General features: G+C 53.2%; 1 protein-coding gene across 3 annotated transcripts in view; it reads left to right on the top strand.

The window, feature by feature from the left end:
- Window positions 1-15912, top strand: part of Cpne5 (copine 5) — an 83580-nt gene that overhangs the window by 59381 nt on the left and 8287 nt on the right. For all 3 annotated transcript variants that reach the window (XM_057751193.1, XM_057751195.1, XM_057751196.1), the window contains 4 exons: window positions 6943-6984; window positions 9552-9627; window positions 13270-13323; window positions 15060-15121. In XM_057751193.1, coding sequence (XP_057607176.1) covers window positions 6943-6984; window positions 9552-9627; window positions 13270-13323; window positions 15060-15121 — 234 coding nt within the window. The remainder of the gene's footprint in view (window positions 1-6942; window positions 6985-9551; window positions 9628-13269; window positions 13324-15059; window positions 15122-15912) is intronic.

Below are 15912 nucleotides of genomic sequence, written 5' to 3' on the forward strand. Positions count from 1 at the left end.
TGAGTGGTCCCCTGAAGAGGCGAGTGGTGGGAAGGGCAGACAGGCCCGAGCCCAGCTCCGTCTTCCTCCAGGGTGGCTGGCTCTCCTCCACGGCTGGGCACAGATTGACTGTGACATGATTGGCAGCAGAATTAATTCAGGGGCCAGTGTCTGGCTGACCCTACCCTGGCCTGGAATTGCCCCAAGCACCCACTAAGGAGATGCCTGTCGGAGGCCACTGTCCCTCTCCTGTAGGCTCTCTGGCAGACTCAGAACAAGGTGCCGCTGTGCTGGGTACTTTGGGGGCCCACTGACTTCTCAAGTTGCCCCAGGCCAGTGGGGAGCCCGTCCTCCCAGCAATCCGGGATGGCTTCCAGCATGACTGCACTTCATAGGTGAGAAGATGAGTCCCAGAGTGGACTGAGGGCTGTCCAGCATTGTGTTTCCAGCCGTGCTGGAGACACAGGAGTTGATGCTGGCTGGCTCTAAAATCTGTTTCTAAATGGCCATGACACAGTGTGGCAGGACATCTGGGGAGGCTCAGAGAACTTTGTTCAGAGACAAAGGGCTTGAACTCCGGGGACCGGAGATGGGGACACCCCAGTGAAGTCGTTTCAATCCTTAAAACATTTCAAGGTCCTTTTGGCATTAATCTCAGATGGTTCAGAGAGGAGAGGGTGCAGGGAATGGCAAGAAGGAAGGTTTAAAAGGCCTTGATGTCTGTCTGGCGGGCGTGTGCTTTGCTCTCCCTTGGCATTGCAGGCCTCCGAGGGTGGTGCCGAGTGACGGGGCCAGACTCTTACTGAACAGGCTGAGTCTGAGCAGGCTTTGGATTGTTTTTCTTGTGTCATAGCCCGTACGCAACCCACAGCCAGTTTGGAGAGAACGATCCTAGGTTAGGGAGGTTGTGTTTGTGTTTGAGATGAGTTGTCACAGCCACCGCTGGCTGCCGAGATGCTAATCCTGGGATGTGTCTGAAGGCCAGGCACAGCTCACGGGGAGGAGTCAGAGACCAGTCAGTGAGGCCACAGGCCCAGAGCAGTGAAGAGAAGGTGGGGTTGGAGACAAGAGGGCTGAAGGAAGGGCCGCTGCCAGGGAGCTAAGCAAGGAGAACATACTGGAAGGCTGGATGTCTGTACTGAGAGTACAGTATCCCAGAAAGATGGAGTGGAAGCAGTTCATGCTGTTAAAATTATGGGATACTTAGAATGTGAGTCTCACTGGTCTCGATTGGCCTATACACGTTTTCTTACATGGTGAGAAATAACCTTCGGATCATCCCTCGTGATGTGCCCATTTCACAGATGGAGGGTCAAAGTCTGTGGTCAGAGCAAGACAGTGCCTTCCCTTTTGTAGATGGCACCTCTGGGCTCGTCTCTGGTCTGAGGACCCTCTTGCCACTTTCCCATGTGTCTAAGCCAAACCTGAATGGCCCAGCTGAGCAGAGCTCAAGTCAAAGGAGGTGGTAGGGTCCGAACCCCTCCAGCCCTAGGGTGGCAGACAAGGCCCAGGGGACAAGAAGCCATTTGTTCCCTGTTGTTCCCAGACTCTGTCCTCTGTCTTAGCCTTCTGTGAGTAAACCAGGTCCGCCTGGGCTAGGCTGCTGTTATCCCCTCGCACCGTGACAGTGAGCGTACACACTGTACACGTGGGAACTAAGGTGCCGAGAACTCACTGGCTGCTTGCTTCTGTTGGGGCCACTGAACTCTGAGTGGTGGCACAGGGAGGGGCCAGGCTCACAACCAAAGGCCTCAGGCGTGGCTGCCTTAACAGCCCCATGTACAGTCTTGAATGGGACAGTCCATACCCAACTCCCTGTGACGATGGCGAGATGTGTTCTTTCCCTCACTAGTTTCTCTCAGGGTATCTGCTAGGGGAGAGAAAGCCTTGAGGGCCTGTCAGCCCTAGGGCCTTGTAAGCAGCCTGGAAACATCTCTTCTCCTGCCCTGAATCGCCATTCTTACTGCCATGGTCCAGAGGGACTGCAGTATGTTGTAACAGGCTTGCTTATGGGCCTCTGACTCCCAAATCATGACACGGAGACTTAGTTACGAATGCTCGGCCTTATCTGTGTCCCACTAGCTCTTTTAACTTCAGTTAACCTGTTTCTCTTCATCTACGTTTTGCCTCAGGCCTTTTTTTTAAACCTTTCTTTCCTTCTGTCTGTCCTGTTTTCACTGCTTCCTCCATGTCCCGTGTCCAACTGGCTGGCGCTAGGGCATCTCCCTCTCTCTTCCTCATCTCCCCAGCCTAGAGTTCTCCTCCTGCTTATTCTCTCTGCCCTCCAGCCCCTCCTAAAGCTCTAATGCTTAGCTATTGGCTATTTAATAAACCAATCAAGTACCTTGGGCAGACAAGGTGAACCCGCAACGCATCTTTACATAATTAAACAAATGCAACGTAAACAAATGTAACACACCTTTATATGGTTAAAGTAATATTCTGCATCGTAAACAAAAGCAACACACCTTTATACTGTTAAACAAATGCAGCATAAACAAATGTAACACACCTTTATATGGTTAGAGTAATATTCTGTAGCATAAACAAATGTAACACACCTTTATATGGTTAGAGTAATATTCTGTAGCATAAACAAATGTAACACACCTTTATATGGTTAAAGTAATATTCTGTATCGTAAACAAATGTAACACACCTTTATATGGTTAAAGTAATATTCTGCATCGTAAACAAAAGCAACACACCTTTATACTGTTAAACAAATGCAGCATAAACAAATGTAACACACCTTTATATGGTTAGAGTAATATTCTGTAGCATAAACAAATGTAACACACCTTTATATGGTTAGAGTAATATTCTGTAGCATAAACAAATGTAACACACCTTTATATGGTTAGAGTAATATTCTGCAGCATAAACAAATGTAACACACCTTTATATGGTTAGAGTAATATTCTGTAGCATAAACAAATGTAACACACCTTTATATGGTTAGAGTAATATTCTGCAACATAAACAAATGTAACACATCTTTGCCTAGTTAAAGTGATATTCCACAACAGTGTATACTATGGTACTCAGGGAGGAGGCCTGGAGATTTCACCTGCTTCCCTACCCTGCCCATCTCACTCTGATGTGACTTTAGGGTTCCAGCCCTGGCTGTCAGGGGCTTGGGACACTGACTCCTGATTTTCCACTCTGAGCATGCTCGGATGCCTCCTTAGGTGTTTTTCTGAAGCCAGGGAACGTTACGGCATAGTCCCTTCACAGAGGTGTCAGGCCACCCTGCCAGCTGGCAAGTGTTCATTATGTGCCTCCTATCTACCAGGCACCTTTCTCGAAGCCAAGCCTATGACAGTGAGCAAAACCAATAATCTCTGAGCCATGGAGAATGTTCTCACAAACAATAGGATTGTCTGGTGAAGAAAAAGCCTGAGTTGGCCCGACAGGGGCAGAGATAAATGTGTCGGTGCCTGCAGGGTGGCTGGAGACAGCACCTTCACGGAGCCAGTAACTGTCCCAAAATTTACAGAGGAACAGAGTCCCCCGTGGAGCCATCAGGGCTACACAGAAAGACCCACAGGATCTGGGGCACTGCCCTGGGCTACTGTCCCCAGAGCAATGCCCATCCCTGCCCTTCTCACTGCCTCCCTTGGGACTCTGAGTTCTCAGCCTGTTTGTGCCAAATGAGATGTTGGTTTTATGGGCCGCTGAGGTCTGTTACCCCTCACCCACAAGCTCATTTTCTTGGGTCTTATGGATAAACCACAGCCAGACTAACTTTAGCTTGCAGAGCCTAGGCCCACAGGTCCCAAGTCCCATCTGCTGTGACCTGGGCTTGCAACTGAGTGTAGACAGTGACAACCAGCTTCTCTCCAGGCCTTCTTGTACCTGGGGCTGCTCCATGGGGCTGTTCTCCACTTTCCTCTCCGCCCAGGCTCAGCCTGGAAATATGGCCTCTGATCTCTGCAGACCCTCCCAGCCACAGCAGCCCAGGAGCCTAGGTTGAGGCCAAACCAGCACCCAGGGATCTCACAGCCATCCTCAGCTGCCAGTTCCCATCTCCTGGGGAACTCCTAGCCCCCACCCTGCCCACACTGCACCCTGGACCTGCTGATTCTAAATCAACAAGGGTGAGAGCCCTGTCCAGTCTGAAGAGGCCAGTGGCTCTGCAGCATGCTGGGGCGGCTTGGAGAGTTTGCAGAGCCATTCACAGCCAGAATCGCAGCCAGTGAAATATTTCAGGCCCTTCAACTCTGAGATCTAATTGTTTATTACATGTGTGTATTTACTGGTGGAAGAGGAGGCTGCTGTGCCATGGCGCACCTGTGGAGGGCAGAGGTCAACTTTCAGGTCAACTTTCTTTCTACCATGTGGATCCCAGGGATCAAACTCAGGGTGGCAGCCTTGGCCCCAGTGTCTGTCCACAGAGCTCACCACCACACATCCGGTACCTCCTTCTGTGTTCTGTGGGACAACAGTTCCTGTCACCAGGGCTGTCCATTTCTCAAAAGTGTTAGGGGACCTCCACCAGCTGTAGGACTTTTTTCATTTGGTTGGTGGTTGTTGGTTTTTTTGTTTGGAGTTTATGTAGCCTTGACTGGCCCAAAGCTTGGTATGTAGACCAGGCTGACCTCCAACTCATAGAGATCCACCTGCCTCTACCTCCCAAGTGCTGGGGCCACCACAAGGGGCTTAGCTGCAAGACTGAAGGACAGTTTTCTCAAGGACTGTCACCGTAACTAGGGACCTAAGATAGCTTCTGGACATATGGTTGTCACTTACCTAATCTCCCAAGAGGCTGGTGGCCAGAGGAGAGGTTTCCCTTACCAGTCTCTGAAGGTCTCTGTGGTGAGCTGGGAGACTAAGAAAATGGTCACTATAACTAGCCAAGCAGGGAGGCTCCCTTCAGCCTCACAGGCGGGGCTGGAAGGCAGGGTCCTTGTCTTCACAGCTGGGTGGCTCTGGGCAGTCACAGTGTTGTACGCTTAGGGCTCTGCTTCATCCTGTGGAAATGAAGTGGAGGCCATCAGCACAGGCCACCAGTCACCAGTGTCCCTCCAAAACCTCAAGCTTTGAGAATGGTGGGTTGTGTGAACTCTGGCCAAGAGGCCAGACTTAGATACCACTGAGGTCACTTCCAGCCTTGTCAATCTGGGAACCAGAAATTGCAAAGTCTAGGAGCCCAGGCTCAAATGTCCTCTGATTTAAGTATCTTTCTTTCTTTCTTTCTTTCTTTCTTTCTTTCTTTCTTTCTTTCTTTCTTTCTTTCTTTCTTTCTCTCTCTCTCCCTCTCTCATTTCCTCTCTCCCTCCCTTTTTCCTTTTCCAATCCAGGTTTCTCTGTGTAGCTCCCTCTGTAGACCAGGCTGTCCTCAAACTCAAGAGATCCCGCCTGTCTCTGTCTCCTGAGTGTTGGGATTAAAAGCGAGCACCACCACTGCCCAGCTTTAAGTAAATTTCATACGAACAGGCACTCGTGCATGGTTAGATGAAAACGAGGCACATTTTCTAGACCCCACCACTACACTCACACAGAGCAAGCTGTTTATTCTGTGAGGCCCTTACTGTCTCCATTTTACAGTCAGGACTTGTGGCTTGGGAGGAATACCACCCCAAGGCCCCACAGGGGAGTCCAGCATCCAAGTCGAAGACACCAGTGTCACATCTGGCCTCTTTCCAGCACCTTCAGAAGCTCAGGCGTGCCGACGTCAGTCTGTACTTCCACGTAATAACCTGGCTCAAGGAACCATAGGCTTTGTTTTTGTAAGATAAGAAAGCAAAGGCCACATCTAAAGCATGCTTCGATGGCTGCTTCATATTATTTTATTTACAGAAAGCTAGCCCATGCTAGCTTCCAGGCATCCCAGGGTTCTATTCTGGAACTTTCTTCTGCCCCATTCTATGAATCTGAGCCCTGCCCTCCCACCCCCACACGGAGCCTGAAAATATTCATCTGAAAGGAGACAGCGCCCCCTTCTGGGAGCTGCAGAACTCCCAGGCCGACTTCTGGCAGGGCCAAGATGGACCACACCACGGGTGGGATAGATGTTACTAGAAGAGAAACCAGTTCAAACTGCTTTGTGCGTCCCAGATGGAGCTCAAGACCAGACACCCCTGCTTCCAGGCCTCTCTCACCTGCCTTAGACCCTATAGGTGCTGCCTGGCAGCTCCCACGTGCCTGGGCATCCCAGAGTACAGAGCAGACGCACAAGGGTTAACCGGCAACCCTCCACCTCCCTCTTCCTGCTTCTGGTCCACTAGCCTGTTGCTATGGGAACACTGCTAAAAATAAGATGGGCTCTTAAAACCCAGCCCCATGCTTAGGAGTCAAAACAAACTAATTAAAGCAGCCTGGGCTAGAATGTGAAGAAAATCACACCGTTTCTCAGGGGTGGGGAGCTCAGAGCCCAGGGGTCCTGCCTTGACCTGCAGGGTTGGGGCTGGCTGGCTCTTCACCACCCACACCCCCGCATTCACGATTCTCCCTGCCAAGCTATCTTATGACCCTCTCTAATAGACGCTTCCCTGCCTCATTGTGAGAGCTGCCCCCTCATGGCCCTGCCGCAGGTAAATGCCCAGTTTAGCTTCCTGCCAAGGCTTCTACTCCATCCAGGGAAGCCAATAAGATGGGTAAACAGAGCCGGGCGGTGGTGGCGCATGCCTTTAATCCCAGCACTCGGGAGGCAGAGGCAGGCGGATCTCTGTGAGTTCGAGACCAGCCTGGTCTACAAGAGCTAGTTCCGGGACAGGCACCAAAGCTACAGAGAAACCCTGTCTCGAAAAAAAAAAAAACCAAAAAAAAAAGATGGGTAAACAGAGGCCTGAGGCCACTTCAGCCAATCCTCGAGATGTCAAGATGGCCCACCATAGCTCATGGTGGTCTCAAGATGAGTCCCTGGACTCTCTTGGGTTGTGGAGGGAGTGCCTGCGTGTGTCCCTCCTGGCCCGGCTGTCCTCAGACCCATCCTACCCAGGTTCTCTGTTTGTTTTTTAGGACCATCAAAGTGGAGGTTTACGACTGGGATCGTGATGGCAGGTAAGGGCCGGGGCCGGGAGGTGCGGAGGAAGGTGAGTCGACCTAGGAGCTCTGGGGAAACTGAGCCAGGCCCATCTGGGTACTCTGGGAATGAGTGGTGGCCAGAATCCACACAGGAAGGCCTGCCATCCCGGTAGCTTAGCTCCGTGCAGGTTCTGCGGGGCATGGTGCCTGAGAGCCCTCCTTTCCCCCCACGTGGCTGCGAGGAGCCAGCCCATGCCTGTACCTTCCTCACGTGAAGAATGGGGATGCTCTGAAGTGCCCATGAAGGACATTGAATATTCGTGGGTGCCTCCTTTCTCCGTGTGGCTAGGCGCTGAGGAAGGCCAGGCTGTAGAGGATGCGCTGGATGCCCAAAGATGTCCCACAGTCTAACAGAGGGTCACTGCAAACTTAGAGAGTAAACGTAGGTCGAAGAAAATCACTGTAGGGACAGCAGGGTGTTCTGAGGCACAGGAAGGACTAGGCAGTGCCTAAGGAGGGCTGGGTCTGGCCTGCAGGAGGGTGACTTCTGTTTGGGGACAGAGGGGTAAGTGTGGCTGGTGATTTCTAGACAGGACAAGAGCAGGAATCCAGAACCCTCGCTGTCTCCCACTTGTCTGTGGAGCCAAATATGGATGTAGCCTGGCTTCTTGTGGCCACTCCATGCTGGGGCACTCCCGAAGGGTGGTCACAGTTGGCGTCTCCCAGATCTGATATGGGCTGTGGGCAGGGGCTATTCGTATTATAAAAGGTGCTGGTACCCGCCTCCACCTTTCCCGTCCCTTCCAGCCAACAGGATCAGCTCTGCCACGCTTCTAGCCCGACTTGCCCTGTTCCCTTAAAGACATCCTCCATATATCTCCTTTACCTGGGAACTAGGAACAGCCACCAGGGGCTACAGGGTCCTCCCGTCCACTTGCCATCCCCAGAAGTCCGATAGTTGTGAGTCTGTGGTCAACACTATGGGGCTGGGGATGTAGCTCAGTGGTGGTGCCATAGCCTAGCATCTGCGAGACCCTGGGCGCCATCCTGTACTAAAACTAAATCAGCTCTCAGGGCTGGCAGATGGCTCAGTGGTCAAAGGTACTCGCAGCACAAGCCTGACATCCGAGTTCAATCCAGGAAACCCACACAAAGGCAGACAGAACCAGCTCCGCAAAGTTGCCCTTTGACCTCCATATTCACTTGTGGTTCGAGCACACACACACAACCTGTAGAATTAAACACCCCCCCAAACTAAAGTGTATAGATCTATGATAGTGCCATAATGAAATCCACTACTTTGTATAACTTAAAAAATCAAAACAAACAAAAACTACTGTGAGCTCACAGCAGGGCATGGCTCCAGGGACACGGGTGCTCCAGCTGGAGGACGCCCCAGCTAGAGTGCTAAGCGCTTCGTTCTAATAAGGACTCAGGGCAGGAGGGAGGGCTGTTTTGTGGAAGGTCTTGATGTGTTTAATATAAACAGACTCTGGAAAAGACCCCATGCCACCTGGCTGAATGTAACGTTAGCGGGTCGGCCAAGTAGAGCGTGTAGCTCAGAGGCAGAGCCCTGGTCTAAGATGTTCAAGACCCAGGGTTCCATCCCAGCACCTGAGGAAGGTTGGGAAAGTGTCCTCGTGGACCTCTAATCCCCAAAATTCAGGAGTCTGAAGTGGGAGGATTGAAGCTTGAGACCAACCTGGGCAATACAATGAGGAGATATCACCAAATGAATAAAATGACAAGACAGTGGCCATTAGTGACACAGAGTGGCCAGCCCTGTCATCCCAGCACTCTGGAAGTAGAGACAGGGATCAGGAATTCAAGGTCATCCTTGGCTGCACAACCAAACTGGGATACACAAAACTACGTCTCCAAAAGCCCAAAATTGAAATAAATAAAAACAACAAATTTGTATATAATAAAGGTGTGGCCCAGTGGTCACACCTTTAATACCAGCACTCGGGAGGCATTGGCAGGCGGAACTCTGGGAGTTCTAGGCTAGCCTGGTGTACATTAGAAAGTTTCAGGCCAGCCAGAGCTCCATAATGAGGCTGTGTTAATGGAAACCTGTCTCTGCAGGGAGGAGGTAATGAATGCCTTTAATCCGTCATCTGAATTTGACAATTGTTAAATTTCACTGTTTGCCTTATCTATATTTTACTAATGTAATTTAAAGGAAATTCCATCGTGGCTTTACCCCTAAATATTTCATTAGACATGTCTAAAAAATAAGCACATTTCCCCCACGTAACTGTGAATGCCATTATCCCACCTGACACATTGAGCGGTAATGCATGACTGCCATCCAACGTTCCAACGTTCACTCCGCAGTGACTGTCCCCAAATGCCCTTTCTTGCTAACTCGTTTAAGTAAGAACCCAAGCAATCCTGCATCTCCTTCCTCCAGGATCCTGTCTTCTGCCAAGTGGCTCTCTTGGTCCGTGAGTAACAGAGAGTCCCCTCCCACACTGGGCTCTCTGTGGCTTGGATTGGAGGCCCTGGAAGAATGGGGACAGGGACAGGCTGTGGGAGAGGCCAGGATGAGTTAAGGCTTTCGTAGCCTGGGCCTCTAGGCTCAGCAGCCTCTTCCCTTGCAGCCACGACTTCATTGGGGAGTTCACCACCAGCTACCGAGAGCTGGCGCGGGGCCAGAGTCAGTTCAACATCTACGAGGTGAGCTGCCCCGGGGTGGGGTCTCCTCTCATAGGGGTCCGGGTTATGACAGCAAGGACATGGGAGCTCTGAGCTGGGGACTTCCGTGTTGTCTCACAAGGTGAGTTTCATGTTCCCATTTCACAGAGCCCCCCAGACACACACCCCATACACCACACACACCTCCACACAAAGCTAACATCTCTGACTCCCAAGTCCTTGAGCTACACTGCCCCCTACAGAACACTCCTCACCAGGGAGGGGGCAGTAAGGAAGTCTGGGGGTTGGAGGAGTAGTTCAGTATACACACACACACACACACACACACACACACACCATAGGAAGAGCCTTCAGGGTCAGTAAAAGGAGGCCGTGAGTCAAGACCTGAGATTCTGACTTCAGAGTGGCCCCGTGTCTTCAGACAATTTGTAGTTTCTCTGGAGGAGCAGCCAGAGGTCTTAACTGCTGAGCCATCCCTACAGCCACCACAGCTACCGCTTGGGGAAGGACACTAGCACCATGCATTACTCTAGGCTGCATGAGTCCCCCAAACGAGGCAAGGCAGAATCTATCTCCTCTGAGGAGGGTCTCAGCAAAGTGGATGGAGAGGTGAACTCTTGGAGTTTGACCTCCATTGGCTAGGAGATCTTTTTTGTTTGTTTTTCAAGACAGGGTTTCTCTGTGTAGCCTTGACTGTCCTGGAACTCGCTCTGTAAACCAGCTGACCTCCAACTCACAGAGATCCGCCTGCCTCTGCCTCCCTAGTGATGGGATTAAAGGCATACGCCACCACCTGACTGACTGTGAGATTTTAAGCAAAATGAGAATCGGATGCATAGATAGTAAAACCGAGCAGGCCGCGTTCCTGCAGCGGTCATTGCTCATTGCTTCTTTGCCACCAAGGAGATCCAAGCTGCCACATGGGAAGCAGCCTTGCCATCTCTGGATGGAAAGGCCAGCCTGAGAAAAACAGCTTCCACAGCCCCACAGGCAGCTTTGAACCCCAGGGGTGTGTGTTGCTAGGAGGCTAAGTGAGCTCTGGAAGGCCTTGCTAGAGTCAAGACTGTGAAAGAAAGCTCTCAGAAGTCAGCACCTCATGTCCAACCCTGAAGCCACCTTGGAGGGACGCACTGCTAGGCCAGCCGTGTGCGGGCACTTCCTTGGATCCAGCCCCCGCTAAGGGTTGACTCACCAGCCAGGCCTCCTCCCGCCATCCACGAGAGAGGCCTCAAATCTCCAAGCCCTCAGGGTCATCACCAACATTACCATCTTCCTCCTGAGCTCACCAACCTCAGTCCGCCACCATCCTCTCCACGGTGTGGGCTTTGCTGTAGTTTTGTGGTTCTTCCATCCTCAGTGACCAGAACGCTCTGGGCGTGGCCCACAGGCAAGGTGCCCTGCAGCCCCCTGCTGCCCTGCAGCCCCATGCTTCCTTCCACATCCCCACTCTCTAACGTGCCAGCTTTAAAGTCACGGCAGGTCTCCGTGCGGAGCTGGCGTGCTGCGAGGTAACTGACCCCGCTGCTGCGGCCTCCATCCTGTCTGAATAGCTCGGCTTCACCACAGCTGAGCCCACTGGACAGAGACAGGCTCCATGCCTGTCCGAGCGGTGAGCTGCCTTGCTTCCGGCTGTCAGTCACTTCTGCCCTCTGAGGCTGTTGTCCTCCATATAACCTCAGTTTTGTAGCTGTTCCACAAGGAACCCCCTCTGCCACAATATCTGTAGTCCCTGGAGACCTTCTCAGATGCTCCCTCCAGGAAGTCATCTCCACCTTTGTAAGTCTCTACCCACACACCGCCCCTCCCCCACGCTGTGCCTGGGGCCCTTCCAAGACCACGAGGTCCTCAGAGGTGAGGTCTTTGATTCTGCACTCCCAGTAGCCTGGTGCACGGGCAAGCTGATTTCAAACCTGGGAAATAGCCTGTTGGAGTGGGCCAGTTCCTGGTAGTGTCCCTAGGGGGCGCTCTGGCCCTGTGTGGAACCTGGCAGTCACTTGTGGCTAGAGAGGAGGTTCTGGGGAATCCCAGGAGCCCTCAGAGCAGACAGGGGCCAACTCATTATCCATTCAGACCTGACGCCAACTGTTGCTTTAACGTAAACGAGACGCGTCAGAGAACAGAAATGTGACTACGTGTTCGTTTAAAGGTAATGCAGAAGGTTTCAAAGAAATGTGTCAGACGCGGTGGTGTGTGTCTGTGTGGTCCCACCACTCAGGACGCTGAGGCAGGAAGAACATGAGTTCAAGGCTAGCATGGGCAACATGGTGAGACCCTGTCTCAAAAACAGAAAGCAAAATAAAATGAAACAAAGGGGTAATATAAAGAAATCCACACCCCAAGTCCCATCTCCTTCCCCTCTGCTGAAGGGAGACTGCGGAACACACTTGGTTCCAGTTGGTCAAACACTGTAGTGTAGAGGCCACAACTGTCTCTCCATCTGGGCAGCCGGACCCCATGGTGCAGTAGGAGAGGGTTGCTCCGTGGCTAGAGAGGCACTTCCCGGTGATTCAGCTTCTCAGACTTGACCTCAGTCCCGCCTGTCAGTCATTCAGACGACAGCCCTGTCTGTACGCATCGCTAGCCTGGACACAGGTTTATAATCCCGTGTCTACCCAGGTGGCTGTGTGACCTTGAGCGAATCACCCGCCATCTCTGTGGGTATCAGTCCTAGTTAGACCAAGCACACTGCAGTCAAAGGAGCTGGCCGACGATGGCACACACGTTTAATCCCAGCACTCGGGAGGCAGAGGCAGGCGGATGTCTGTGAATTCAAGGCTAGCCTAGTCTACAGAGCAAGTTCCAGGACAGGTTCCAAAGACAGAGAAACCCCCGACTCAAAAAAAAAAAAACAAAAACAAAAACATATTGAAGGCCCCCAACCAAAGGGGAGGGGCATGCGTTCAGAAGAAGCCAACAGGTGATGGCGTGGGTGGGAACTGCCCTGCTCTGTTGATGAGAATCCAGAGACAGCCCAAACTTTCCCTGTTGAGCATGGGGACAGAGAGTGCTGTGTGGCTCACCTCCTCCTGGCTCCAGGGGTTCTCCAGCATTGGTCATGGGTCATGGCTGAGGGCAGCATCCTGACCTTCCACTTTCTCCCCAAGTGGTGACAACATCTACAGACTTTACCAAATGTCAAGGGTGTCACTGACTGTCACTAGTGGAGAGCGGAGTCATCCCAAGTCATTACTGAGCCTACCACGCGGACAGGAGAGGGGGCAGCACGGGAGGAGGAGCAGATCTTGTTTGAAAGTGTCCTACTGTGGGCCAGGGTGGCAGCCCAGAGCCAGGCTCAGAGCTCGGGATATCCCTGAGTGGGAGCCCCAAGGAGAATGGGGAAGGCAAGGCTGAGGCAAGACAGGTGTGTGGGGTAACAGAGCAGCTCAGCCGGGCGCAGGCAGGCGTGGGCAGAGCTGTCTTGCAACACGTAGCTGCTCTGGGCGGGTTTGAGGGCCTTGGAAGACAAAGCTAAAGAAACTGGCCCAGTGTGTTGAATCCTGGGACACAGGGTTAGCGACGACTCCCAGCTTCTAGCATCCCACAAGGCCTGGCAAAAGCCCTTCCAGCTGCAGTCACACCCGGTACCCTGCTGGGCTGGTGCCCAAGTCACACCCAGGGCTGGTGGGAGCCCTGAACCTTCCCTGACTTAACTTTCCCCTATAGGTGATAAACCCAAAAAAGAAAATGAAGAAAAAGAAATACGTGAATTCTGGCACGGTAAGTAGCCCCCTACTTTGCCTCCCCCACACTCCCCCACCACCCCACCCCAATCTCAGTGGGCAGCGGCACTCAGGGGTCTGTCCCAGGTGAGTGGGGATCAGGGAGCCATCAGCCTGGGGGGCTCTGCAGAAGGAAAAGCTTGTGTGCTTGTGGGGAATCCCCAGGCACTGGGCTCTGTGCAAGGCCGATACTGACGATGCTGGCGTCTGTGTGGAGAGGAGCCCAGGCCGCAGGCTGGGAAGTGACTCAGCCAGGTTACACAGCCAGGAGTCAGGTGTGAGTGAGCACCTCTTTTCATTCGCGTCTGCGTGGGCTGCAGGCCCTGCCCCTGCTCAACTGTTACCGCCAGGGTCAGCACTGGTCCTTGGCTTGTGGGGGCTGCTCAGCCGGACATTCCCACATTAATTCAGCCGATATGCACTGGGCTCTCAGCAGTGCTGTGGGGACAAGTGACACAGCCAGGGGATGGCAGACCCCGGTCCCCGATACTTGTAATAGGGAAGGCAGAGGTTAATTAGTACGTGTGTGTGTGTGTGTGTGTGTGTGTGTGTGATGTGCACACATCCGTGAAGGATTGCAGTCGGTGTAGGGGAAGTGATAACAAATAGAGCAGATATTGAGAATGTCGAAGAAAGCGACTCAGCCTTCGAGAACACAGCGCACACAAAGGCCCTGAGGCGGAGCCCCAGCGCTGTTCTAGATCAAGTCAGTCCTATTTGCTCTGGCGTCTTTGGTGCGGGTTCCACCTTGACTGCAGGGGATCTCGTGGGCTGTGGAGGATGAAGTGCTGCTGTAGGCTGTTTCTGGTTGACTGGGAGGAGGTCGGTGGCTCTCAGGTGTTTCACACCCTGTTCCCCTGGGCGGGGCTCTCTGGGGCGGGGCTCTCTGGGGCGGGGCTCTCTGGGGCCACCGCACACAGACCTTCTGTCTCGTTCTTCAGGTTGGGGAACATCAGCTTGGTCACAGCTGGCCTAGCCAAGCTGAGGGACTGGGACAGTAACCAGATCCTCACCAACAGGGGCTCCTTGGTTTCGGGGTCCCCTCCTTTCAGGTCACTCTCCCTCCTCTCCATGACCCAGACAGTTCTCTTTGTGACAGGCTGCCTACATGGGCAAGGCCATTGCCAAAGTCTCTGAGGGGCAGAAGGCAGGAGGTTCTGGGGACTGGGCACCTGTAGGTTGCTCGCTGGGTCTTGGAGCAGAGGGGTTGAGGGTGAATTACACCCCAGAAGTGTGCAAGGCCGGAGAAGAGAACAGAGACAGGATGGTGACGGAGAGTAGCCAGAGACAGGCACAGGTGGCTGGGCCTACATCAGGAAGACTCCGCAGCCCTCCACATTGCAGGCCAGGATCTGAGTCTTCCCGGGGCACCCTTGGAGGATGGCCGGGCCCTTCACCTGGGCCCTGTGCTTCAGCAGTAGGGTTGGCCTCACCGTGAAGTGTGGTTCTAAAGCCCACCAAACTCCAGCACTCAGGAGGTAAGGCAGGAGGAGCAGGAAGGAGCTCAAGGTCATCCTGGGTTACATAGCCAGTTTGAGGGCAGCCTGGGCTACAGGAGACCCTGTCTCAGTGTGAAAGTCACAGACATTCTGGATTCAGATAGGTTCGTATCCTTACTGTGCCACATGCTGGCAGCATCCGTGGAACCTCAGTTTCCTGGGCTGTAAAATGGGGATGAGAGTCCTTGCTGACCATCCTGGGCTCTTCGCTAACCACACCCTCTTTCTTTCCCAGGTCACGCTGCTTTCCTTCGCGGTAGAGTCAGAGAGCACTTTCCTGGACTACATCAAAGGAGGGTGAGAGAAATGTGGCCCAGCCTCCCCAGCCAGACCATGTAACCACAGCACACACCATGAGGCTCCAACCGAGCCTGACACTGGGTGTAGGCAGACTCTGCCTCGGAGCTGAGAACCCTGCCAACTCCTGGATTCTGAGGCAGGGGTCAGATCCCTGAGTAGAGGTGGGAGGGGCTGAGGGTGGTGGAGACTCCCTGACAAAGAGAGCCAAGGTGTGGGAGGTAGAAAGTGCTTTGGGCAGGGCATCAGGGGCCGCAGGCTCTTGTCCGTTTGCCTTGGCTTTCCTGAGTTACTATGGTGAGTCACGTTCTCTCTGTGGGTATCAGGGCTGTCCTCAGCACAGGGCTTGTGATGGGCGAAAGCTGAGGTCCCTTCCAGCACTGGGCTCCTTCCTGATGGGTGTGGGACAGGGACCTGTAAGAACACTGAGATTAGGGGACAGTCCCAGGGCCAGCAGGTGCCCAACACCCAGCCAAAAGAGCAGAAGGAACTGTAGGGGGTGACCTCCAGGCCAACATAGCAGAACAGCCAGGAGGCCTCAGCTGACAGCTTGCTAGGCATGGCCTGATTCCAAGGAGGGGCCTCCCTGGCACACTCCCTACAGGCAGCTGCCAGGTCAGGGTGTGGGCAGCTGAGAGCCCACAGGTGCAGGCGAGCGATGACTGCATCTACCTGAGAGGAGACAAGCAGGGCAGCTACCCAGGGCGCATCCCAGCCTGGCAGGCACCGGCTGCCCTGTCTCCAGGGCACAGAGAGACAGCTGTCCAGGGACATCGCTGGCTTTCCCATGA

The sequence above is a fragment of the Chionomys nivalis genome, chromosome 19 (genome assembly GCF_950005125.1).
Source record: "Chionomys nivalis chromosome 19, mChiNiv1.1, whole genome shotgun sequence".
Taxonomy (NCBI): domain Eukaryota; kingdom Metazoa; phylum Chordata; class Mammalia; order Rodentia; family Cricetidae; genus Chionomys; species Chionomys nivalis.